Source organism: Aulostomus chinensis, chromosome 7 (assembly GCF_037954235.1).
Source record: "Aulostomus chinensis isolate RoL2024-O1b breed Wild chromosome 7, RoL_Achi_v1.0, whole genome shotgun sequence".
Classification (NCBI taxonomy): domain Eukaryota; kingdom Metazoa; phylum Chordata; class Actinopteri; order Syngnathiformes; family Aulostomidae; genus Aulostomus; species Aulostomus chinensis.
Genome location: NC_141326.1, coordinates 14,433,340 through 14,457,609, shown reverse-complemented (window position 1 = coordinate 14,457,609; position 24,270 = coordinate 14,433,340). Strand labels below are relative to the sequence as shown.

Sequence of the window (24,270 nt, the reverse complement as noted above, 5' to 3'; positions counted from 1 at the left end):
TTTGATGTTCCCTCTGTCATGTCCTCGGCTCAAGACATTGACAAGTTACATGATAATTCCAGTAAATTGAATCCTGATCCTTATTTTGGGTTGAAATCATTGACAGGGATTTTATTATCAGATACTGATAGAGTATTGTCAGATACCGCTTGCAGCCTGACAGGAAGCCTTCAAGATTTGGTGTTTGTCCCTTAACGAGCACATCAATTAATCCAGAGGAGCAGCAGCTGTTACTACTGGTCAATCAGCTCCAGCAGCAGTGAGAATCACTTAAAAGCAGCTCTGAGTTCATGAAGTCACTACAGAGGAGCTCCTGGTGAACACATCTACTGATTCTTCCTTTGGTTAGACACTTGAGCCTGTCAGGATGATGTAAGTAATACTACATGGTCCTTTTAGCTGACTGAAGTACTTGTGACTAAACAAATGTGTCTTCAGGTTGTTGTGGATTTCTTGCCTCCTGGTTGGAAGCATCAGCTGTGTCCCAACTGGGAAAAGTAAGACAATACAGAAGCTGTTTACTCCAATATCTTTACATGAGTGCTGGTGTCTAACTAGGTTTTGTCTCCAGAACACGGCTCTGATCCTGCTGGACCCGGCTTCAGGTGGCAGCCGTCTCCTGGTACCTACCTCCCAGCTGGAGGCTCTACTGGTTTCAGGGGAGGATATGGTGGCGGCTATGCTAGTGGTGCTGGAGGATATGGCGGCTATGCTGGTGCTGTCCCAGCTGGAGGCTATGGTGGCTATGCTAGCGGTGCTGGAGGCTTTGGCTATGACAACTCCGCTAGTGGTTCTGTAGGGGGCAGCTCCTCTGGTTCTGTAGGGGGCAGCTCCTCTGGTTCTGTAGGGGGTGGCTCTTCTGGCTCTGTTACAGCTCCTGGTGGTGAGGACAGGGCTATCCTCAGTGACGTGTCTGACCTGGAGCCCATCTACTTGTCCAGCTATCACTCCAGCTACCGCCGTGCCAGGGAAAGGTTTGCTGAGACCAGCTACTACCCAGACCCTGAAGTCATTCCAGTTGCTGTTGAAACCAGGGAGCCTGCAGCTCCTGCTAAAGTACCACCCAAAGGCCGCTTCTGAAATGTCTGTGTTATGAAACAAGATTATTCCAATGGTAGTTGTGGTTTAAGTTGTATCTCTTTACAGGTCTGGCTCAAGTACTTCTCTACCCAGACATGAATTAAAGATGTAATTAAAACACTGGCATGTCTTGGTTACTGTAATGGCTTAGTTGGCAACCCATTAACGGATGGTCTAGAGTTAAAGCAATTTAATATTGCTTGGTCAAATTCCTTGCAGCAATAGTGACATGGATCACTTAAAGCCCTTTCTGTAAACTGGTTTGAACCCTTACATAGAAATGTCATTATGCTGACTTACTATTAAAATTGGACTCAAAGTCCAATTTAGAGTATTAAATAAGCTAAATTCTCCTTCCACCCTTAAAACTCAAGGCAAATATGTTAAGAGACACTGGGTTTCCTTAAATTCATGGCCCCTGAACTGGGTTAGAGGGCCCGCAGCCATGTATCCCAGTTCTGGGGGGGAAAACTGAAAAATGGAGGATCTGGGTACAAAACATCTATCTTAGGACACTGCAAGAGCAAGCATTTAGACAGTAAATGGCAACACTAACATCACTTGGTTTGCAGTGTGACTATTTCAGTTATTGGCAAAAGTATAAAATGTACTTGAACTTACTGTCACACTGATTTTTTTTGTTTTTTTGGACTGATTTTACTTCCCCCTTCCCACTCTGAACTTTGACTTTAAAGAGGTTAAAGACAATAGGTAGGGCAAGTTTGAGGATGGACATAATATCAAGCTATAATGCCTTAAGTATTGGGGTTGCGTTTTGAACAAAATTTGACTCAGAATACATTTTAAACATGGAGTTTTCTTGGTGAAATTGGAATTGATGTTTGAAATCACATTTTGACTGTAGCATATATTCTTTCAAAATAAAATTTGGCTTCAAGGGAAATGTTCCTCCTTGATGGAGGAAAAAGACTGATGCCATGTCATGCGGCTGGGGGCTACAATGAGAAAGGTGAAAAGATGTCAGTGATCAATCTCAAAACAAAGTAGTATGGAAGCATTTAAAGGTTTGATTATGGATTCAACATTTTAAACTGGTCTCCAGTCACATCAGTTGTCTAGGAGATTGCAACACCTTTTCCTGTTAAACTCGTGTTTTGTGGAATGAACAAATTTCACCTGACCTTAAGCATGAGGGCGAGTGGATAATGACATTTACGTAGTGATGCTTTTAGTCATGTTCAGGGACAAAGAGCCCAGGTGCTCATTTTGAATGTACTGTGTATCACGACAAACGTGTGCTTATGTGACTATTAGGTGTGGAATGTTGTTACATTGATGGACACAAGAGGTCAGCAGTGTACAGTTTTGAAGTATGAATTGAGACATCTCAGCTTGCAGCCATTTCTGCAAAAAGGCCAAGGTTTTGTTTTTTTCTCCCAAACTCTTTAGGGTGAAACAGGGAATTCAGTATCCACTTTCTTGATGTTAATGTAGTTAACATGTTTTGGTAGTGATGCCATTACACTAAACCAAGCCTACATATTGAAATATTCAAGACTCATCTTTAAAAAAACAAAACTCAGCTGCACACCTGGAAAGAATTTGCTCATTTCCAGTATCAATGTCTTCCATCCAAGAGGTTGTTACAGGTGTATTTCCTGCATGATTTCAAACCATATTTGGTCACTGTTGCAGGTTGTGTTCCCCTCTACATGAAAAGCTGTCATTGAAATCAAGTCAATGCCCAATTAGGAATCATGTGACATTTTGGATCGGCTTGTTCATGAACAAGCATTACTGTCAGTTTGGTACAGGGCTTTCAGAGTTCTAGGAAAGCTTCTTCAGTTTTCCTGCCTGCCAGGTAAACTGACTGTGCAGCAGCTGATGTTACTTCAGTAAGTCATGACAGCAACAACTTGGAACTTGTTGTTTGCCTCAACTGCAGCAGATAAAACCCATTTCATGCAGCACATTGAGTGAGCCAACCAGACCAAGACACTAGGTGTTGTGAAAACCATTTTATTGTCATGTTTTCAGAGAAGCAACTTAGTCATCTAGAATACCAGCCCTGTTAGACAACTCATGCTGGAGTTGAGTGAGCAGAGAGATCTTAGTAGTGGCCTTTGGGTGGTACTTTAGCAGGAGCTGCAGGCTCCCTGGTTTCAACAGCAACTGGAATGACTTCAGGGTCTGGGTAGTAGCTGGTCTCAGCAAACCTTTCCCTGGCACGACGGTAGCTGGAGCGATAGCTGGATGAGTAGATGGGCTCCAGGTCAGACACGTCACTGAGCACTGCTCTGTCCTCACCACCAGGAGCTGTAACAGAGCCAGAGGAGCCACCCCCTACAGAACCAGAGGAGCTGCCCCCTACAGAACCACTAGCGGAGTTGTCATAGCCAAAGCCTCCAGCACCGCTAGCATAGCCACCATATCCTCCAGCTGGGACAGCACTGGCATAGCCACCATATCCTCCAGCAGCACCAGCATAGCCGCCACCATATCCTCCAGCACCGCTAGCATAGCCGCCACCATATCCTCCCCTGAAACCAGTAGAGCCTCCAGCTGGGAGGTAGGTACCAGGAGACGGCTGCCACCTGAAGCCAGGTCCAGCAGGATCAGAGCCATATTCTGGAGACAAAATACCCATTAGAAACAAGTACTCACTTGTAGATATTGCTGGAGTAAACAGCTTTTGTGTTTGATTGAGTGTTGTCTTACTTTTCCCAGTTGGGACACAGCTGATGCTTCCAACCAGGAGGCAAGAAATCCACAACAACCTGAAGACACATTTGTTTAGTCACAAGTACTTCAATCAACTAGGAGGAGCATGTAGTATTACTTACATCATCCTGACAGGCTCAAGTGTCTAACCAAAGGAAGAATCAGTAGATGTGTTCACCAGGAGCTCCTCTATAGTGACTTCATGAACTCAGAGCTGCTTTTAAGTGATACTCACTGCTGTTCTTAATGAGCACATCAATTAATCCAGAGGAGCAGCAGCTGTTACTACTGATCAATCAGCTCCAGCAGCAGTGAGAATCACTTAAAATCAGCTCTGAGTTCATGAAGTCACTACAGAAGAGCTCCTGGTGAACACATCTGCTGATACTGCCTTGTTTGTACACTTGAGCCCACCATGATTAAGTAAGTAAGTAAGTAAGAACTTTTATATCTTTACAAGTCAGCTGAAGTATGCATGACTAAACAACTGTCTCTTTAGGTTGGTGTGGATTTCTTGTCTCCTGGTTGGAAGCATCAATTGTGTCCTAGCCAGGAAATGTAATTTAACACTCAACAATAAAACTTAAACAGCTCACGAATCAACATGGAAGCTATTTACTTTGCTGACACTCTGAAATCACTACTGAGTCTCTGTACTTTCTCTCTAGACTATGGCTCATATCCTGCTGCAACCAGCTTTGGACGATGGCCATCTTCTGGTAGTTACAGCAGCTTCAACATGGCTGGGGGTCATGATGGAGGCTACGCTAGTGTTAGGGGTGAACGCTATGAAAACCCTGAAGCTGGTGAATACAGGGCTGGTTATGAGGCTTCATTCTCGACTCAGAATGTGAGACCAGTGTTCAGTGACCTCTCTGACCTGAACCCGATCTACTCATTCAGCTCTCACTCCAGCTACCGTCGTGCCAGACAAAGCTTTTCTAAAAGCAGCTACTACCCAGACCCTCCAGTCATTCGAGTCTCTGTTAGCACCAGTGAAGCTGCCACTCCTGCTAAGGCACCAGCCAAAGGCCGCTTCTAAAAGATCTTTGGTAGACCACATGTTACTTGCTCTAATGTGGCAATCTTTATTTTGATGAACTGCCTTACCTTTTTATAGGTCTGAGTTTCAACTGATTTGCTGCTTCTGACATCATGCTCAACTGTAGTGCTGCATGTTTTTGGAATGCTAGTAGAATCTGAGGATGAGTCCTGGTAAATTAATTAAAACTGACTAATCTACTTATGAGTCTTGTAATACTTTAATTTTGTGACTGCAAATTGGTTATTGAGACAAATGTTCCTTCTAAAGGCCATGAATGCACTCAATCCTGGTTTCAAAGGGGCTTGGTGGCAGTTTAGGGACACTGTCTCATTCCAACTTGTCATTTTTTTCCAGGGTTAAGTTTAGCAACCCCAGAATACAACTGGCACAGGAAGCAGGGCTGTTTTGAAAATTCAATGGATTTCCTTTATAGGCATGATGGGGAATAGTAGTAAGACATGTCATTATGCTAACCCTTTTTTTTTTTTTTGGGTGGAGGGGACATAATGTAGTGTACATTCAGACCAATTTCATGGGTGGCAGCCAGCTGTAGCAGTTAGCAGCATTTTGTTCATGAAGCTCAAGCAATAAATGAACACTGTCATGTGCTGGTAAGGGTGCAGCATGGTCTTGAGGTAGACTTGGCTGCTGGTTTGATTCTAACTTAGAAGTGTCCTTGATTAAGGTCCTGTCATCCCCCCCCCCCCCCCCCCCCAAAACCAGTCAAAGCAGATACAGTATGTGCTCCCACTGTGCCTGGATTGGCTAGATGTTGCAGGATGTGCTTGCTGATGGAGAATTGTTGGGTGTAAATTCATTGAAGGGGTGTGGTGCTGGACCTGCTCTATTTTAAAGTGTCATTAACTTCTGTTGGGATTTAGCACTACACAAATAAATTTGACTGAGTATGTTGGTATCTTGCAGGGCAGCCTACACTAAGTGTGTGTGAATGAGACTGTAAAGCAGTTTGAGTGCTGCTAAAGAAAGGTGCTATACAATGAGACCATATACCACTTTTGCACACCACCAGGAAACAATATCAATTAAGTCTGGACTCGAATGAAAGCAATTCTACTGCAGTTTTACGATCCCAAACAAATAGAAGCATTGGACACACAACATATCGCTATACATCCTGTTACTCATGTCTGAATCTCTTCCCTGGAGCGCAACACTGCAGGGTTCTGCTGTTATGGCATCACAAGCAGTGGCAGTTTGATTCAGAGGCAGATTATTTCCAGCCTCCGTGAGATTCAAAACTGAACTCCCATCATGCTTAAAGGTCCAAACTTTCCTCTGATATGTAGTACATTTCTCACCAGACCAGAGGGAAGACATCCATGTATAGGGTGTTCAGGAACATCAGCAGCTGTCACATGCCACACCATGTTTAGAAATTGCAGCACACATCATGGCACTACAGTTACATCCACCTACAGAATGTTTGCCAATATTTAATCTCAAGGTTTTAGCCAGATTGAAACCAGCTTCAACGACGAACATGATTTTGAAGCCTTTTTTTTTTTCCCTGATGGTGCATAATTTTCTACGATAACCAGGAGCTGCAAATAATGCAGCTTCATATGGAATCTTACAATTACAGCACAGTAAGACCATAATGAGCCTCAGCTCTCTATTCGAGTCCAGCTGTCAAAGCTGATATGTGCAAAGACGCCACGTCTGCAGATGTGCTGTTGCTGTTGAGATCTGTAGTCCTTTAGGCCTGTCACAATTAAATCATCTTCCATCCACTGGAAACATGGATAATTGCAGTGTTAAAAGGGTTACATACCTGTTTTCCCTGTGAACAACTGGGTAATAAAGTATATTGTTACGACGGGCTTTAACTTTAACAAACTATTGTTGCAAGAAATACGCACAATAGGAGTCTTCTCCTCGGGATGAATGAAGTGGATCGCTCACTCTGCCAGAATGAGAAATCCATTTCTGCACTGAACCTGGGGATGCGTTCTCAACATTTTCACTGTTTGGCCACTAGATGGCGGCAGCGAATATGAGCGACTGCCATCAACTCCCAGCGTGGTTGGAGAAGCAGGTAGGAGATTCCTTCACAGAGTGGAAAAGAATGAGTTGCATCAGAGAATTCACCTGACATTCAATGTTTTACTGTAATTTAAGGACCTTTGCATGTAGTTTAACACTTTGATGTCATAGAAGTCATTTCAAATGTTATTAAACACCATCAAACTGTCCTTAAACATTTGAAAGAGTTCATTTTTGATACAAAATAAGAGTTTGTATGAAATATAACTTTCTATATAAATGTTTAGTGCTGACACGATAAACGGAAAAATGTCTTGACAAAATATTAGGTGAGTGAACTCTTGGAACGCCTGCCATTCATTGTCTAACATTGATACTGGCAAGAGGAAACCAGACCGATACACAATCTATCTACCAATGATAGCACATTGACTACATCATCATTTAATGCTTTTTTTCAGTGCATTTATCTATGCACACACTAATGCAACCTGAAAATAAATCTTATAATGACCATGTCACAGTTAAGTCTATAAAATTTAAATAGGATACATTGGATTTAAACAGTTGGGGATAAATTTAGTTCTAAATGATATCAGGTTAGTTGGATTATAACATTTCTTGCCGGTGATTTGCAGAAAAAAAATAATTTGCCGCTAAAAATATCTTGTACTGAGGAAAATAGTATTTCCAGCTTGTGTGGCAATAACACACGCTGTCATCAGGTGAGTCATTACCACCAATATATTATTATTCCTCCAGTAGTCGTTCAATAAATTATCCATCTACCACTTATTCTGTTAAGGGTCGTGGAAGGCTGCAGTCTATCCCAGCAACCTTCAGGCGAGAGGTGGGGTTCACCCTGGACAGGTCACCAGTCCATCACAGGGCCAACACATAGAGACAGACAACCATTCACACTCACAGTCACACCTACAGTCAATTTAGAGTATCAATCAGCCTCGTCCCCTCTTGATGTCTTTGGACTGTGGGAGGAAGCTGGAGTACCAGAGAGAACCCACACAGGAACAGGGAGAACATGCAGACTCCACACAGAAAGATCCTGTGCTGGAGCTGGGACTCATACCTGGAACCTTCTTGCTGTGAGGCAACAGTGCTAACCACTGCACCACTGTGCCACTTAGTAAGTTAAGTTACGCTTTAGTTAAAATAGAACCTCTCTCAAAGTTTTTGCCAAATGGAATGAACCACTATTATTGAGGTGGCTTCAGTTCCAAAGGGACCAAACCCACAACTGGTTGACCACCTCCTGATGCTCTGGCGGTGCCCTGAAGCAACTAAGAGCAAAAATTAAGTAGCTAGATTGAAAAAATAAGAAATCAAGAGTGAAAAATAAAATAAAATAGACACTTAATCAAGATCTGTGGCACAGTGGTGCAGTGGTTAGCACTGTCACCTCACAGCAAGATGGTTCTGGGTTCAAGCCCTGGCTTCTTCCTGCTATCTTTTTCTTAAAAAACTCAAAACTACTCTTTTGTTGGTACTTTCCCTCCCTTGCATCCTCTCCCCTATTCTGGTATCAGAGACTCCTCCCTTCCCACATATACAACGGAGTATTACAACAATAACTCTCAGTCCAAAATTATGTTTTTCTTTTTTTGTTTGTTTTCTTTTTGTCCTTGTTGTCATTGAAAGTATTGTTTATGTTCCTCACCCACTCTTGTATGTCTCTTGCCAGTTGAGTCCTGCCCCATCTCCTGTACTGCAGCATATATGTTTATCATGTTTTGCACTAAATACAAATTCGAAAAGTAGTAAATAAAGTGAATCATGGAGATGGCTATGTCAATAATGAAAATAATGTGAATTACATTAAACCATGAAGATATTTTAACTTTATGAGCATGAGGAAAATGATAAATGAATGAACAAGCTTCACAAATTAACATTTAAAGTTAGTCAAACACATAACAGATTTTTTGTGCAGTACTATTTGTTTACTCATATACTGAACTGCTCATGTGTTGTACGTGCTCGGAGTTCGGGAATTAGCTCATAGTTGGTAATTAGAACTACACTACTTTATATACAGAACAAGTCCTGTGGTTTAGGCGTGAACCAATAGGAGGCGAGTGCGTTGACCTACGTCAGACGTAAGGGGCGTGTCAAGGGTGCGTCAGCTCCTCAGTAGTAAGCGGAGTTGACTGTAGCGCCGGAGCTCCATCGGTAGTGGCTCCCGGGTTCACAGGCAACGCAGGCGGACAAGTGGGCGGACCGGTGAGCTTCAACTTGACAGAGAACAAAAGCGTATCGGCTTCCATATCACTGTGATATTAACCAGCGTTAATACCTGTCACGACAGGCAGCTGCGCTCGGTGACGGTCGCTCCAGCGGTCCCCGTAGAGACATTCCCGGTGGAGGAACAGCAGGAAAACCGAGAGAGAGAGAGAGAGAGAGAGAGAGAGAGAGCGAGCGAGCACACGTTTGTGGAAGGAGGGAAGTAAGCGGACTCCGCCACAGGTAGGAAGCTGTCGTGGCAGAAGATATCAAAGTGCAGGCGGGTCATGTGGATTTCCCCGGTGGCTGAGCGGAGCGGCGAGTCTCAGCAGTAGAACGGAGGAGTCCAAGAGAACCAGAAGACAGAAGAACCAGACCGCGTCTCCGGAGCTCTGCTAGTCCGTCCAAGAGGGCTCCCGGTCAGGGGAAGAGCCAACATGTCACGGAGAAAACAGAGCAAACCGCGGCAGATAAAACGTAAGAAAAACACAAGTTGTTGTTGTTGTTTTGTTGTTTACTGTTGTGAGTAGCAATGTGTGTGTGTGCCACGCGCGCTGTGACTAGGAGCAGCGCTTGTGCTGAGCTGCAACTCATTAACTCTAAAGTTAATAATAAGTGGGATGAAACTCTTCTGTAACGCCTAGCTTTCTCTACAGTAGCTTTATGACACCCTTTTATGAGTGTATGTTTAAAAACCCCAACCTAGAGGCACCCAGAAGAAACTGCAGTTCAGATATGTCTGCTGAAATAATAATAAAAAAAACAAACAACCCACACACACTTTCTTTCTTTCAAAAAAATAGAAATAAAAAGTTGTCAAAGTGCCGCTTTGGCAGCCTTGATATCAACACTACAAGCAAACACCAGCGTTTATTAGCCAGTAAAGAGTGCTGGTCCATTGGCAGCTCTAACTGTCGCCGTGGCTTCCTGTTTAATTCTGTTGTGGAAACGTCAGTGTTCTCTGAAAAAGCCGATGTGAACAGAGATTGGGCAGCGATCCGATGTGAGCCCAGATAAAGATTAAAATTGGATCTTTTTTTATTTGTTTTCTGTCTGAGGCAGCACCGAGGCCGCCGTTGCATTTTCCCCCTGGCTTTTCACTTCTCTTTTCCAGAGATGGGGCGTCAGATAGGCCGCCTGGCTGATCTCTCCCCCTGATAGCTGCTTACAATTGGATATTTTTGTACATCTATCCTTTTAACTCAATAATGCATCTTAGGGCCGCTTGGAAGGTATTTTTCTTGGTCTAGTGCTTTTCTGGTCTCCACGCTCTAGGAGTTCTTCCTGTTTATAAAATGTGTGAAGGTTCATCGCTGTTGAGTGATTCTCAAATTTGATATAAAAGCATATTAAGGATGTTGTAATTAACCCCTCCATGTGTTCCCTGAAGGCAAAGGGGCTCAGTTTGAATTTAATTTTGTTTTGCAAGATCTATAAAATCAGGTGACAAGTGTGCATGAGTGCACATTGTCTCCCTTTTCCACCACACACAGCTGAACTGAACTTGCTTCTGGTCCTAAAAGTTGTGGTTTGGACCTGGTAGTTAGTTGGACCCAGTAGGGGTTCACTGGTATCTGCAGCCATCGGTCACTCCTTCAGTATTCTGGTATCTGTCTGATGGCTAATATTTGAATCAGCCCAGTTTTGCTCATCTCTGTTCTTCTTTGCTTATCGTCAGTGTTGAGGGAACAATAATAAACAATGATATATCGGTGTTTCCAAATCTTTTGGAAATAAAGAAAAAGTCAATTTTTCAAATTCACAATTACATTTGTGGATTAGTGTGTATAAAATGTGGACATCATGTATAAAATTGTTTTTTCAGAGATAATATCAACATTGGTAGATATCAGTAGAATCAGAAATTGCCTAGTTTGGTGTCACCTCTGTTGAGAGAGCTGAGCTACACTGAGGGCGCATTCACACTTGGCTCTGTTGCGGTGTCCAACTAGCCTGCGCTCACATCACTCCAGGCCTCAGCCTGTCTACTTCATCACTGAGCTGAACGCTCCCTAACGTACTCTGGACCGTAAGGTGGAAAGTCTGAACCCCTGCAGCACAGCCATCAGTAAGAGCTAGCATCGGCTAACACTACTCAATACTCAGTAGGTTCTCTTGTTCTCTGTGGCTTCACCTGATGAAGCAGATGGTTGTTGCTGAATTGGACTCCAAAAGTGCAAGTTCTTTACTTGATGTTTGGTCAGTTACTTTTTTTTTTGATAGTGTCGTCACACTGGAATTGATCTTCTTTCTCCTCTGGGCCGCTAGATTACATTACAGCTTCGTCAGGTCTCCATGCAACTGTACTTTCCTGCATCCCACCTCCCCCGACTATGCTAAGACCAAGAACGTGTATTCACCCTGGGCATTACATGGACCAGTCATGCTGGTCCAACAAACTGGGGGGGGGGCGGTAGACATGCTCGGGGACAGTCAAGAGTAGGCTCTAAAAGTTGACTTGAAACCACTGCAGGACACTGATTGGTTGGAGAGAATGACATCATTGAAAAAGCATATAGCATTAGGAGGTTGGATGGAACAACCCTGAACTAGATGCTACAACCAAAAATCTCTGAATTGATACAGCTCTAAAGATGCCAGCACGGGAGTTTCCTGCTCTGTCGCTATGACAACCAGCTCCACTTGGGGCAGGTACTGTGTGCTGTGGAAGTAATTAGTAACTACTAAATGTAGGGAAAGTCAAGCCAACACCACGTGGTTGAGAAAATAACAGTACACCTCACCGATGACAATACTTAGTCTGAATTAGAGGATCAAGGCTGTGGTTGGGGGATGGCTTCAGTCAGCGTTTTTTTGCCCCTTCTGCATTCTGCATTCAAAGGTTTTCAGAGGTCCCTCTGGCTTGGGGAAACAACAGCAATCTCTGCTAGCACGCTACTAGCAACCTACTTAAAACAGCAGAAGAGGTACGTCTGGCTACATGAGTTCAGTACGGAAATAATAAATTATGAAGCTGCTAGGCTGAGTTTTCCCATTTTAAACTCACAAGCATGACATAATTTTGGTTTTACTTTTCCACTGTAAAGGTTTTGGGTGTGTGTGTGTGTGTGTGTGTGTGGGGGGGGGGTATCCATAATCCAGTGCTATTTTGATCTTTAATGATATCTAATGGTATTCACACAAAACGAGATACATTTCTGATAAGGCATACTTCAAACTATATAGATAACTACTTGTAATACTAATGTCTAATGTCTTAAATCACAGTAATGACACTAGTGAGAAAAACTGCGAGTAGTCTACATAGTCAGTCACTTCCTGTTTTATTTCCATTTCCAAAGAGAGTCTGTGAACTCCCAGCATGCACCTTCAGTACAGCCAGCGGTAAGGCCTGGAGATGTATTCCAGACCCCGAGGCTGATAAACCCAGAGAGAAGAAGAGAGAGAGAGAATACGTGTGTGTCTCAGGGGTGTCATGGCCGTCTTTATCAGTGCTTCTGGTCCGCCATGCTTCCCTGTGCACCAAGGCCCCGGCTGTTGTCCAGGCCAGCCAGGCTCTCAGCCCGTGACTCTCATGTGATTTGGCAGACATTTTGATAGGAAAGAGTGAGGAGTGATAAGGACTTTGTTCAGCTGGGTTGTGTAGGGGGTCCTGGTGCTACAATAACCATTACTGCTATTAGTACTAAAGCAGGAGTTTGTCCACCATGTTGTTTTGAACATGCTGCTCTCTCTTGGTGATATGACGAATTCCAACAAGGTCACAGTGTTGTTGGGTTTCATTATCACAGTATAACAGTTCTTACTTCCTCTCTGAAAATGATTCATGTAGTACAGTTCTGGTTTTAGAAGTGATGAAGTTGGATCTAATGTTCCTGACAGGCCTTCAAAATAAAATCCTTCCTCTTGTCAGCTGCTGGAGAGCTTTTACTTTGAAGTAGAAGAATCATAAAATTTGTTTTGACATGGTGTATTTGCATATTTACCTCTTGGAACAGTTTGGGTCACTGGATTTAAGGATGTACAATGACAACACCTGTTTCTAAATATATTAACATGTTGGTGACTCATTCTGTCAATTGAAGTAAGCAGAGTTGGATGAGTTTTGATTGATATTTATTTTGAATTTAAAATTCCAACTGAAAGCATTGTGTTTAAACGTGGTGTGTTAGAGGGACCTTTGGTTGTGTTGACCTTTTTCTGACTGAAATGAGGTAACACTTTGGACCTCCTCCCTCTCCGCGATGGCTCCTTCTCCTCAGTGTCTTGGAGAATATTCTGTCAATAAGGGGAAATCAAACATCATTTCCCACCCTGCCTGTGTCCACATCTTATGAAAACTCAAGTGTTTCTGAAAGTGTTCCCCGCCTGCAAGAATGCATTTATTATTGTGCAGCTCTAGAGGACTGAAGCCCCATCGTCTGTCCTGGAATAACTTTTATTAAAACGCCCAGAAAAAACATTTGTGTCAATAACACCCCACTCCCACCCCCACCCTCACCCACACGCCCCACAATAGAGTTGTACATTAAGACAACATAGCATGAATATCTTCCCCCCAACAACAATAGATTGAGTCCAGGGCTTTCTGGAGGCCAATAGTAGAGGAGGAGAAGGGGGTGTTTGTGAAGCAGATAGATATTTGTCGGTGTCTCTTTGTGCGTCATCCTCCCCAGCCGTTGGTGATCTTTCAGCGTGATAAGGCTCCTCTCCTTGATGGGGAGATAGGAGGCAGCCAGGCAGCCCACTGAGGCTGGATCCCTGGGCTTATATTTTGGCGGTTGAGATGGGAGACATGATAAAACTTGGCGGCGATCGCTGCTGCTGATAGTGCAGAAAGCAAAGAGAGAGAGAGAGAGAGAGAGAGAGAGAGAGTGAAAGAGAGATGTGGAGGTAGGGCAGATGGAAAGAGAGATGGAGATTGGAGGGCACATTCTAATTACATCTGGCTGTTGCATGCCATTTTCCCAGCATTGTCGCGTTGTTGTCATTAGTTTTGTTTGCGATTGGCTGGGGGTGGATCTCTAGATAAGTAGAGAAAAGCAGAGAAGGAGGGGGAAAAAGTGTGGTGATAAAAGGGATGAGAGGAGGAGGGAGGAGTGGACGTTGTGTGTGTGTGTATGCGTGCGTGTGTGTATTGGAGAGGTAAGGAAAGAGTGAAAAAGTGTGCAGAATACATAGCTGGTAGATGAATGTGTTGTGGTGTGTTTTTAATGGCAGCTGAGCCTGCTCTGCTGCTCCCCCACCCCTCTGTGAAAGATGTTTAGGGCTGATAAGGAGGCCTGCTGATGATAGATAGATAAGAGCCTGCAGATCCAGAATGCTGATTGTGTGTGTGTGTGTGTGTGTGTGTGTGTGTGTGTGTGTGTGTGTGTGTGTGTGTGTGTGTGAGAGAGAGAGAAAGCTTGGTTCCTATGACATCAGCGTTAGAGCTCAGAGGTCAGCATGAATAATATGCTGCCTTCCACGGCTTAAAGCAAACCTGGACGCCTGCAGAGCCCAGACAAGGAAATCACTAAGCTGACCTCCTCCTCCTCCTCTTCCTCTTTCCCTCTCCTTTCACCCTCGAACTTCTTCACATAGATGTTTTTTTTATTTTTAAGATTTAACTTTCCTCTTGAGTGTGGCGCAGCTTTGTGAGAGGAATATGTTGTGTTTCTTTTTGTTATCACTAGTATGACAAGTCGTGCGTCATGTGATTGTTTTATGGATGTACAATTGAGCGATTAATTAATTCTTGAGCCAAAAGCCAAAGTGAATTAAAACACACAAGCACATCTAAATTACACACACACACACACGCACGCACACATACACATAAGGCTCCTGCAGTGCCTTGGTGGCTTTCTCTTGCGCTGCCCCCCCCCCCCCCCCCGTCTTTGTTCTGCTTTTAGCTTGATGTGAACTTGCGATAAGCCGTGGGGCCTGATCTCCGGTGCAGATAGAGATCGCCAAGTGTGATTAGAGTTGTTATCTGGCCGGACCAGGCAGGAGCCGAGGCTCCACCGCAATAACAACAGGCCCAGGCAGGAGCAGCCGGGGTCCAGACCCTGGCAATCAGTTCCAGCCCTAATGGGATTAATGTTGTTGTATAATTAGATGATAGGTGTGAATGCACTTCTTCTCTACCTCGATCTTCTCTCACTCATTCAAAACTCACATCTCTCCCTCCTCCCTCTCTTCCCCCTTCTTCGCCTCTCCTCTCTTTCTCTCCTCCCTAACAAGCATTGTCATTGATTAATTTAATTAAAATTAATAGCATGTATTACTCATTTGTGATTTAGGAGGAAGATAGCGCCGACATGTTGGGGAAATTCTGGTGTTCGTCGATGATTATCTTCCACTGCTTTAAATCATCTATTCTGTTCAGTAACTGTGAGAAAAAGAAAAAAGAAGAGAAAAGTAGCAGCATCAGCAGGATGACTCGCACTGGTTTGATTCTACTGACAGATATTAAACTAGCTAGATGGTGTCTGATTGGGTATTGGACGCCAGCGATTCTCATGCTCCTCACCATCAGATAGCATTACTCTGAGAGCTGCGTGGGACAGCAATCAGTCGGACACACATGTGCATGAATAAATAGTGTGTGCAGGGACAAAATACTGCAAACACCTTTAGAGACAGAGAAGATGGAGCAATAAGAAGAATTCTTTCCATACCCGTTCAAAACAGCCTGTTTCAGACTTATCAAACTCCTTTTATTTCTTTGGAGTAGTTCAGAACAAAAAAAGGTTGAGAGCCTGTTTAGTTTCTACACATTAAAGCTGCTAAAGCATTAATTTTTATGTGTTTGTTTAGTGTCGGTCTGAGCAGAACTAACAAAGAGTGTGTGTCTGCGTTCGTGCGTGCGTGCTTGCATTAGTATGTGTGTGTGCTTGTGCATGTGAGCGTGTGTGGTCAAACACACCAAAGAGGGAAGTTGGCAGGGTTACAGAGGAAACACCGTTTGTGCTGGGTGTGCAGATGAGTTATTACCCTTTCCTGCTATTTACCTAAGGGAAGGCCTTGTGTTGAATTATGGTTCCCCAACTCCGTGCCGTTGTAAACGTTTTCACCCCTGACCTGAGCGCTGACGACTCAGTAGATGAGGGAGGAGAGAAAACATTGCTCTGACCAACAGTAGCGTAATCTATGTCCAAACTCTTTGCTCTAGCAGTAATTACCACTCAGCCAGATCTTCCTCTGGGAGTGTTTAACTCACTGCTGACACGCTCTTTATTAGATGGTGGGTTGTTTGACCTGCCTAAAGAATCCTGGTGTTCAAGCATGAAAACAGTCACATTTTAGCATCACCTGCAAGATCTTCATTAACATTTGCTGGTTAATTTAGTCGTTGTGTGTGTGTGTGCATTTGTTTGTGTTTGCAGGAGAGCTGTGGGCCACGTGGCTCTGATCTCTGGTCAGTATGAGCCTAGACAAAGGAGTGTATATGACAGGAGAGAGAGAGAGAGAGAGAGTTAGTGTTATGACAAGGCCCCCCAGTGGCAGTGATAAGACAGACCATTTGCTCCTACTGTGCTGATCGCTCTGTTCCGGGGTGGGCAAACAACATTGCCTGACCTGCTTTTATAGTCTCACACACACACACACACACACACACACACACACACACACATTCCGCCGTCACCTATACCCAAGTGAACAAACAGTTTGACAAATAAGTCGAGGGGTTAAAGGTCACAGCAGCCTGACAAGATGGAAAAATACCCACCAACTCCAGGGAGATCGTCATACACACATTCATGTACACTGACCTTTGACCCTGTGTGCACCTGCTGTCTGTTCAGCCAACCATCTAGAAAAAAAAACCAGATCATGTCATGCTGCCACATTTGGCTGAGAGAGCAGTGAGGAGGAGGGGGAGGAGGATGTGCGGTAAAGTTGGAAACATATTTGAACCTAAGAAAATCGCAAGAAAAACACTAATGACATCTCTGAGCTCTTTGCTACACAAATAAATGCTGTTTTCTTACATTTGTGTCATTTTCTCCTTTTTTCACACAAATGTAAACTCTTCAAACATCACTGAAAATAAAGAACTGTTTGAATTTCCAAATGTAGCAGGGAGAACTAGAATGGTGTGATGTGCTTTAAAGGGTAAAATACAGCATTATGAGGTGGATAAAAGGATATTTCTGAAAAAAGGATTTTTTTTTTTATCTAGAGGTGCATCCATAATCGACTTAAAAAAACTGACATGTGGGTTTGTTGAACCATGTACTGGGAGATATTTGACTAAGCAAGGACCAGACAGAAACCACTTTAGCTCTGGTGTGATGTACATTATGTTTAAATCCAAGTTTTCCCATCGTGCCCTTTGCTGGATACTGCTGATGCAGGTAGAGGTGATATGTGGAGGCTCTCAGGAAGTGACGTGATAATTGTCCTGATTCGCACACATGATTCTCAAGCGGCGAGAGTGTACAGGTGAGGAGAAGAGAACCGCAGCAGGGGACTGAAGAGGAGGACAGTTAGGAGGAGGAAATTGGAAGGACGGGAGGCAAGCAGGTGATAAGGGTGACTCGGCGTCAGACAATGAGACTAGAAAGAGGAGATGCTGGAGGAGCCTCCTGGGAGCCTCCTGAACAGAGGAGGTCTAGACCGGCGGCTCCTCTCACTGTCTGCCTGCTTTCATGAAAGGAACACCGTTCTCTTACTTCAACACCTTTAGGGACTAAGAATCTTCATGTGACAACAAAACCATCACTTCTTTCGGAGCTCGCTGTCCCGCTTGATAATTAGCCTGCTTCCTCCTCTCTGCTACTTTGGCTCCAGACCACCAGAAGATCCCCCAGTCGTTGCAGTTACATGCAGCTGCCAACAGAGGAGGATAGAAGTCACAAATAACTTGTACTTTATGTTTTAAATGGAAAAAATTATATATTCTATGATATTTGGGACTGTTGGGCTAACCAAGGCTGTGATGAATAACGTACCCCCACCCACTCTCTCTCACGTCTCAGTGTGTACATTGTGAGTCATGTGAGCCAATAGTGTTGCAGTGATCTGGGCCTTTGGATTGCTTTGTGCTTGTGTAAACTATGGAGCTGTGGCTCTCGCATTGATAAGTGAGCTGCCAATCAATCCACCTCTGTGTGTGTGTGTGTGTGTGTGTGTGTGGGCGTGCGTGTGTGTAGTTGTGGGTGAGTGGGTGGGTCTCCATACAGTAAACTCAGTCTGTAGATGTTGGGCCACAGGTGAATAAGGAGTGTATTTATATCTTGACCATGTATTGATATGTATTAAAAAAGCCAAATAAACTGCAGTTCTAGACATACTTGCTTGTGGACATGAGATTGTCTGACAATATTAGATATGGACATTCATCCAGCCTGTGACAGCGTAAGGCAGATTAAACACAGTGAGTGGTGATGTTAGTCAGAGGCCAAGAGGTTTGTAACCCTCTAAAGGGGTTTGCAAGATTAAACTTAATGATTTACAGATTTATTTTGTTAATTTTTTTATTTTAAAATTCTCAATAGTGTTTTTTGTCCCTCCTACATCCTCAAAACCTCTTTACTTGTCGCAGCATTTGAGGGGAACAACACTGTAGGGTTGTATTGCTGTGATGAAGAATCACATGTTGACGCTTCCCGGCAAATGATGTTTATTCACATTATATTTTATGAATCCTTCTTTTGCATAACGTGTCAGAAAATATAAAAGTTAGCATGTTTTTGATTAACAGTCTAATATGATACAAAATGGAGAGAAGTAGCAGATTTTTACATTTGAGAAGCTGCAGCTCAGCTACCTTCATCTCAACTTGAGTTATCAAAACTCTTTAACTGTTGAAACCCCTTGGAAGAGCGTCCACTAAAGTCATTAATATGTAATCACAGTATGAAACTGTTCAACACACATTCACAATAATGTAGGTATATTATTATTATTATTATTATCATTATTATTATTATTATTATTATTATTATTATTATCATTATTCAAGTCTTGGAACGTTCTTTTTCTGCAAGTGTACAACACCACTGTACACAAACGTGTGTGTGTGTGTGTATATGTGTGTGTGTATATATATGTGTATATATGTATATGTATACATATATGTATATATGCATATATGTGTATATGTATATGTGTGTATATATGTGTGTATATGTATATATGTATATGTATGTATATATGTGTGTGTACAGTATATGTATATACAGTATGTGCGATTATGTATATATGTATTTATACACATACATACATACATACACACATACATGTATATATGTATACATACATATACACAAATCTGAAGATGTACTGTATATATGTGTGTATATATGTGTGTATATATATATATATACACATGTGTATGTGTGTATATGTACATGTGTTATATATGTATATATACGTGTATATATGTGTGTATATGTATATATACATGTATTTATATGTATATACACTTGTGTGTAAATAAATATCTACAGTGTGTGTGTATAAATATATGTGTGTATATATACATACACAAACACATTTTTTGTGTGTGCAAGTTTGCTGATATTTTTCTCATGAATTGAATGGAGATTGTGGATGAAATAGTCCTGAGTCATTTTGTCCGTCATGTAATGGAAATAATGATAACATCCTGCAAGACTGTACATCAGTTGTGGGGAGGCTAATATGTGGACAACATTATTTTCTCTGTCAATTAATAAATATAATGTTTTGTACACATCTACCAACAATTGAAAGTTCGGTCTCACAGGACATTTCGTACAGAAAGTTGTATATCGGCCGGCATGGCTCAGGGGTAGAGTGGCCGTCTAGCAACTGAAGGGTCGCTGGTTTGATCCTCGACCCCGGTGACCATGTCAAAGTGTCCTTGAGCAAGATACTGAACCCATAATTGCTCCTGATGAGTAGGTTGGTGCCTTGCATGGTAGCCTCCACCATCAGTGTGTGAGTGTGTGGGTGAATGAGATGACACTGTAAAGTGCTTTGAGTGCCACTAAGGTAGAAAAGCGCTATATAAAATAGAGTCCATCCATTTACCATATTGTGCGACGGATCGAATGGCGAGGTTCTCGCTAATACGCAGCCCAGTTCAGTTAGCTAATATGATCACAACAACACCATGTAGTTAAAACACGCCACGATGTTTACATGTGGGGTTGCAGGGTCATACTTGAGCCTCTCGTAGATTTTTCAGGGTCTGGTTCATAGATAGACAGGTAATTTACTGTAGCTTTTCCTTTTTGGAGAATTTGTGTTGATCTGATGAGAAGCTTTGTGTTGCATTGTGGTTGATGTAGGTTTAAGGATTTTTTTTCAGTTCATGTAATGCATAAACATTAAGACTAAACCAAACTCGGCAAGAAAAAAACCTAATTTGAAAAGTTAGATGTTCCAAAAGCACCATTTGAAAATATTACTACTGCGATATTGTTGTTCTGAGCAATGAAAGGCCCGTATCTCGAAACTTTATTTCCATCCAGTCTTTTATATGTTGCTGCTAGCACTTTTGGGAAAACTACATCTTGCAACATCTTGACATGTTGTTTGCTCTTGATGAAGACACAGATTAATCTTGTGTGAACTAACGTTCTGTAATCTCTCAGATTAATGAAGCCCTGTTGTAACATCATTTATTAAGGACGTGTTGATCTAATGGAACAGCCGGCAGAGGCAGGAAGTCAGACTGTAAACACTCCTCAAGTGTGTAGACGCAACAACTGGCTGCAGCTCAATGTCACTGTCATATTCAGTTTAATGAGAAAGTTTGTCATTTTAGTAAAGTTTACTCTTCCACATCCACCTTCAGCTGTTACATCAATTCTTGCTTTTTGAATAATCGCTCGTCCCTTTCCTCTCAGCCCGCCACTGTTTTTTTTAAAACCTCTAGTCCCTCTATCTCTACCCCTCCACCTCCACTTCTCTATCACCTTTTCTTTCATTCTATCTATCTGTTCCCCCCTCCGCCCCCCTCTCTCTGTCTCCAGCCAGACCCCTAGCCTTGGCGAACCAGGTCTTGGCGGTATGATAATGTGGAAAGTTGAACTGGCCCCATTACAGCGAGGCTGATGGTAGGGCCGATAAGGCCGTTGATAATGGGTGCAGATAGCGCTGACACAGCGGTCCAATAGCCTCGCCCTGCCCCCCCCCTCCCCTCCCCCCCATTATCATTCCTGCCCACCGATGGGCTCCCAGAACGCTATCTCCTCTCCATTTCCACTCCTGCGACAGATAAGGATGGAAATACTGACTTCATAGCTGACTGATTAAAGTGTCTGCCTTTCTTGATAATACACAGATAAATTATGTTTTTTTTCCTTTCTCTTCTTCTCCCTCTCTCTCTCTCTATTGAGAAAAGGGTGGGGTGCATCAGAAAGAAGAAAAACCCTCTCCTCTTTTCATTTCTCTTTTCTTTTGTGGAGTTTTTTTTTTTTTTTAGAGGAGGAGGGAGATGAAGTGCAGAGAGGACATGGGAAGGGGGGCTGAGAGACTCAGCACTGGTCATCTGATTGGAGAGAGTGTGCGTGTCGATATGTGGAAGTGTATTATATTTGCAGATCCTGTGGGCAGCGTATCGACGGGTGAACACAGCATGGACACAAGGATCATTGCAAACGGGCCCTGAGTAGCGGCCTGACTGGAACGTCACCTTGTATAACTGGCTTTTTGAGTCATTATAAAGGTGACAGCAGTGTCTGGGGGGGTTGGAGGGACACGGAGAGCCGAGCGGCCTTTTTGTAGCCCAGTGAACTCCCACTGCAGCTACAGCCGTTTCCAGGTTGACTTTTTTTTATATCACTGATCGCTCCAGTTTGATACCAGGAAAGATCCCTGATGGATATGCTCCCTGCATCCAAATCCTCTAACCCATTTGCTTTTTTCCCCCCAACTCCCCCCCTCCACCCCCCACTTCTATCTCTCTCCCTCTCTTATCTTTAGCTCTCCAGCTCTCTGTCTGTCCGACTGAACTTCTGTCCTCCTTCCTTCCTCCTCCTCCCTCCCATAAATGAGGAGAAACTCCCCCTCCACATCATCACGATTCTCCTTCCTACATGATGTGTCCATCAATAGATGTACAGCACTTTTGTTCATGACATTATTACTCACAAAAAATACATACACTTGCTGTTAAAATCCTACAGATCAGTCTCAGTTAATCCAGCTGCAAATGCATCCTCGGAGAGTCCAGCAGGAGTTTGTGTCAGTCTGACTTATATTTTGGTATTAAAATGTCCCGAATGCTCCATTGGAGTTTCAGTTATAGGGTGGGACCTCTTCACCTCAGGCTCCTCTCTCTCAGATTAATATTGAAGCTTCAGCTATGTATAATATCAACCCTGAGGCACAGTTACATACACCATGTCCACTTCGAAATCCTGATATTGAACAATCACGGTCATTTGGCAACTTCAGGGTTAAATAAAAGCATAGTGTGCTATGTGACGCAAGCTAATCTAATAATATGATAAATGAGGGCATAAGTTTGAGTGACCTTAAACCATGTCCAGCATTGCTGTGGAGTTCCACCTGCTCCCTAAGCTGCTCTTTGTCTTTTTTGGGGGAGTTATTTTGAAGGCAGCAGGTGCCCTGGTCCTCCCTGCTGATGTTCTTCTTGCTCACAGACACAATCCAGCTGTTGCTTTGTAGCTGGCTGTGACCTTTGACCTCCATGTGGTGGGAAGATCTGAGTCATCAAATTGTGCGTTTATTCTCAGTCAAATATGATTTTCACGTCGATACACTTTTATATACACATGAATATGCCTTGCAAAAAAAAAACAGTGGCATCTTTCAAAGAACTTTTTAATGTTTTCGAAAAACTCTAAAGAATTTTCAGTCACTAAAACCTTTATTTCTCAGCCTCTGGTGCAGATGGAACTAAAATCCATGAAAAGCGTAGACCCTTGGCTCCCATGTAACATGACATGCCTTTTGTTTCCCTATTGTTTATTAAATGATTATAAAATCTTTTACATATTGACATAAAAATTTATAAATAACACTTGATGAGGATGTTGCATCAGGTCATGTTAAGGAGTTCAAGAGTAAAAAAAATTACTTTATCAGGAAATCACTTTCAAAAAAATTAAACAGAGCAGGAATATAAACATTTTTGATGGGCTGAAGAAGTTTTCTTGGTTTTTTTTTAATTTGGATTTTTCCATCAACATTTTCTAATGAGATACTTTAAAATGCATTGATGAAAGCAACACGACTAGCGTAGCTCACTTTCTGTCAATTATACTTGTAAATAGTTGATAACTATTTGATAATCCCATCAACCAATGCAACTCCCTACTAAAATTAAAACAGTAGGTTTTTTTTCAGGCAGAGAGATTTGAATCTATAAAGGTAACAATTCAATATGTAATGTTCTTAAATGTATAATTTCTGACACTTATTTGATTAATACCACTATCTGTACCTCACGTGGATTCATCATGACGCACGTGTATTTAGGAATGTATTGTGAGTGTGTTAGGAGTCTGTGGTGAGCTTGTCATACAGTCTCCCAGCAGCGGTGTCACTCAGTCATCCCTCCATTGAGCCCGTCAGATGTTGTGTTCTCCAGCCGGGAGCAGCGGGATGGAACAACATGCTGTTTGTCCGGGCCACACTCGCTGACCTTGATAGATTAGACCCAGAGAGGCTTTTCTGTCTGACACACAGCAATGATAAGTCTGTGTGTGAAATAGTTTTTCCTTCTTCTCAGAATTATGGCTGCCGTCTAGGCTGGGACAAGATTGTGGGTGTGTGTGTATGTGTGTGTCCTCTACCAAGCAATCTTCCTGTCGGTGTCTGCTAATAAGCAACTGCCCTCCCACCTCTCTAGATCAGCTATCTAAATATATTTTCTTTGCAAGCTCAGAGTCTGTTTTGCTTATATGCCACCATATTTCCCTCCTGCTGCTGCTGTGGCTTCATACACCTGCAGAAAATAAGCAGAAAGGTTAATTTGGTAGCAAAACTTGACTTGACTTTTTAAGGGCAGTATTTTTCATCCACAAAGAATGAGGAGTGGACGGCTGAAAAGGAAAGAAAGAAAGAAAACAGAAGGGAAAAAATGAAACAGTGATAAAAAGCCCAGATAAGAGAATGACTGTGTTGTGTAGGAGTTGATATCAATGTTATCTATCTGTCTTTTTTCACTCTGCAAGCCCTTCTGTTGTTTTTTAGCCCTTATCTTGCTGCACCAAAATGCCAGGAACAAAAAAAGGGGAGAAAGAAAGAAATTACCGTGAGGATTATTCATGGGGGTGGTTGATAAAATGTTGATGCCGAAATTGAGACCAATA

The 24,270-nt window shown here is 42.8% G+C and overlaps 3 protein-coding genes and 1 long non-coding RNA gene across 5 annotated transcripts in view; 3 read left to right on the top strand and 1 right to left on the bottom strand.

Moving 5' to 3' along the window:
• Positions 1-231: 231 nt before the first annotated feature.
• On the top strand, positions 232-1,200 carry LOC147258667 (uncharacterized). Its single transcript, XM_086207756.1, has 3 exons — positions 232-372; positions 439-497; positions 572-1,200. The coding sequence occupies exons 1-3, from the start codon at positions 368-370 to the stop codon at positions 1,078-1,080; spliced, it is 573 nt and encodes a 190-aa protein (XP_086063882.1). The 5' UTR covers positions 232-367; the 3' UTR covers positions 1,081-1,200.
• A 1,844-nt stretch (positions 1,201-3,044) lies between these two features.
• LOC147258666 (uncharacterized) lies at positions 3,045-4,011 on the bottom strand. The gene is made up of 3 exons (XM_086207755.1): positions 3,885-4,011; positions 3,760-3,818; positions 3,045-3,669 (listed from the first exon to the last, which is right to left on the bottom strand). The coding sequence occupies exons 1-3, from the start codon at positions 3,887-3,889 to the stop codon at positions 3,152-3,154; spliced, it is 582 nt and encodes a 193-aa protein (XP_086063881.1). The 5' UTR covers positions 3,890-4,011; the 3' UTR covers positions 3,045-3,151.
• Positions 4,012-4,084: 73 nt separating this feature from the next.
• On the top strand, positions 4,085-5,008 carry LOC147258665 (uncharacterized). Its single transcript, XR_015116799.1, has 3 exons — positions 4,085-4,185; positions 4,262-4,320; positions 4,431-5,008. It is a non-coding gene; the product is annotated as an uncharacterized LOC147258665 (long non-coding RNA).
• Positions 5,009-8,970: 3,962 nt separating this feature from the next.
• The window catches only part of zfpm1 (zinc finger protein, FOG family member 1), a 96,501-nt gene continuing 81,201 nt past the window's right edge, over positions 8,971-24,270 (top strand). Inside the window, exons 1-2 of one of the 2 annotated variants that reach the window (XM_086208615.1) lie at positions 8,971-9,049; positions 9,135-9,526. In XM_086208615.1, coding sequence (XP_086064741.1) covers positions 9,487-9,526 — 40 coding nt within the window. In that variant the 5' untranslated portion in view covers positions 8,971-9,049; positions 9,135-9,486. Of the gene's footprint in view, positions 9,527-24,270 lie in introns of both variants that reach the window. The other variant, XM_086208614.1, reaches the window with a different exon arrangement.

Bases quoted from the DNA above. Each gene is read 5' to 3' on its own strand.
- LOC147258667 (XM_086207756.1), top strand. The intron at 498-571 runs GTAAGACAATAC...TTTTGTCTCCAG, and splicing joins CTGTGTCCCAACTGGGAAAA to AACACGGCTCTGATCCTGCT.
- LOC147258666 (XM_086207755.1), bottom strand. The intron at 3,670-3,759 runs GTAAGACAACAC...TTTTGTCTCCAG, and splicing joins CTGTGTCCCAACTGGGAAAA to AATATGGCTCTGATCCTGCT.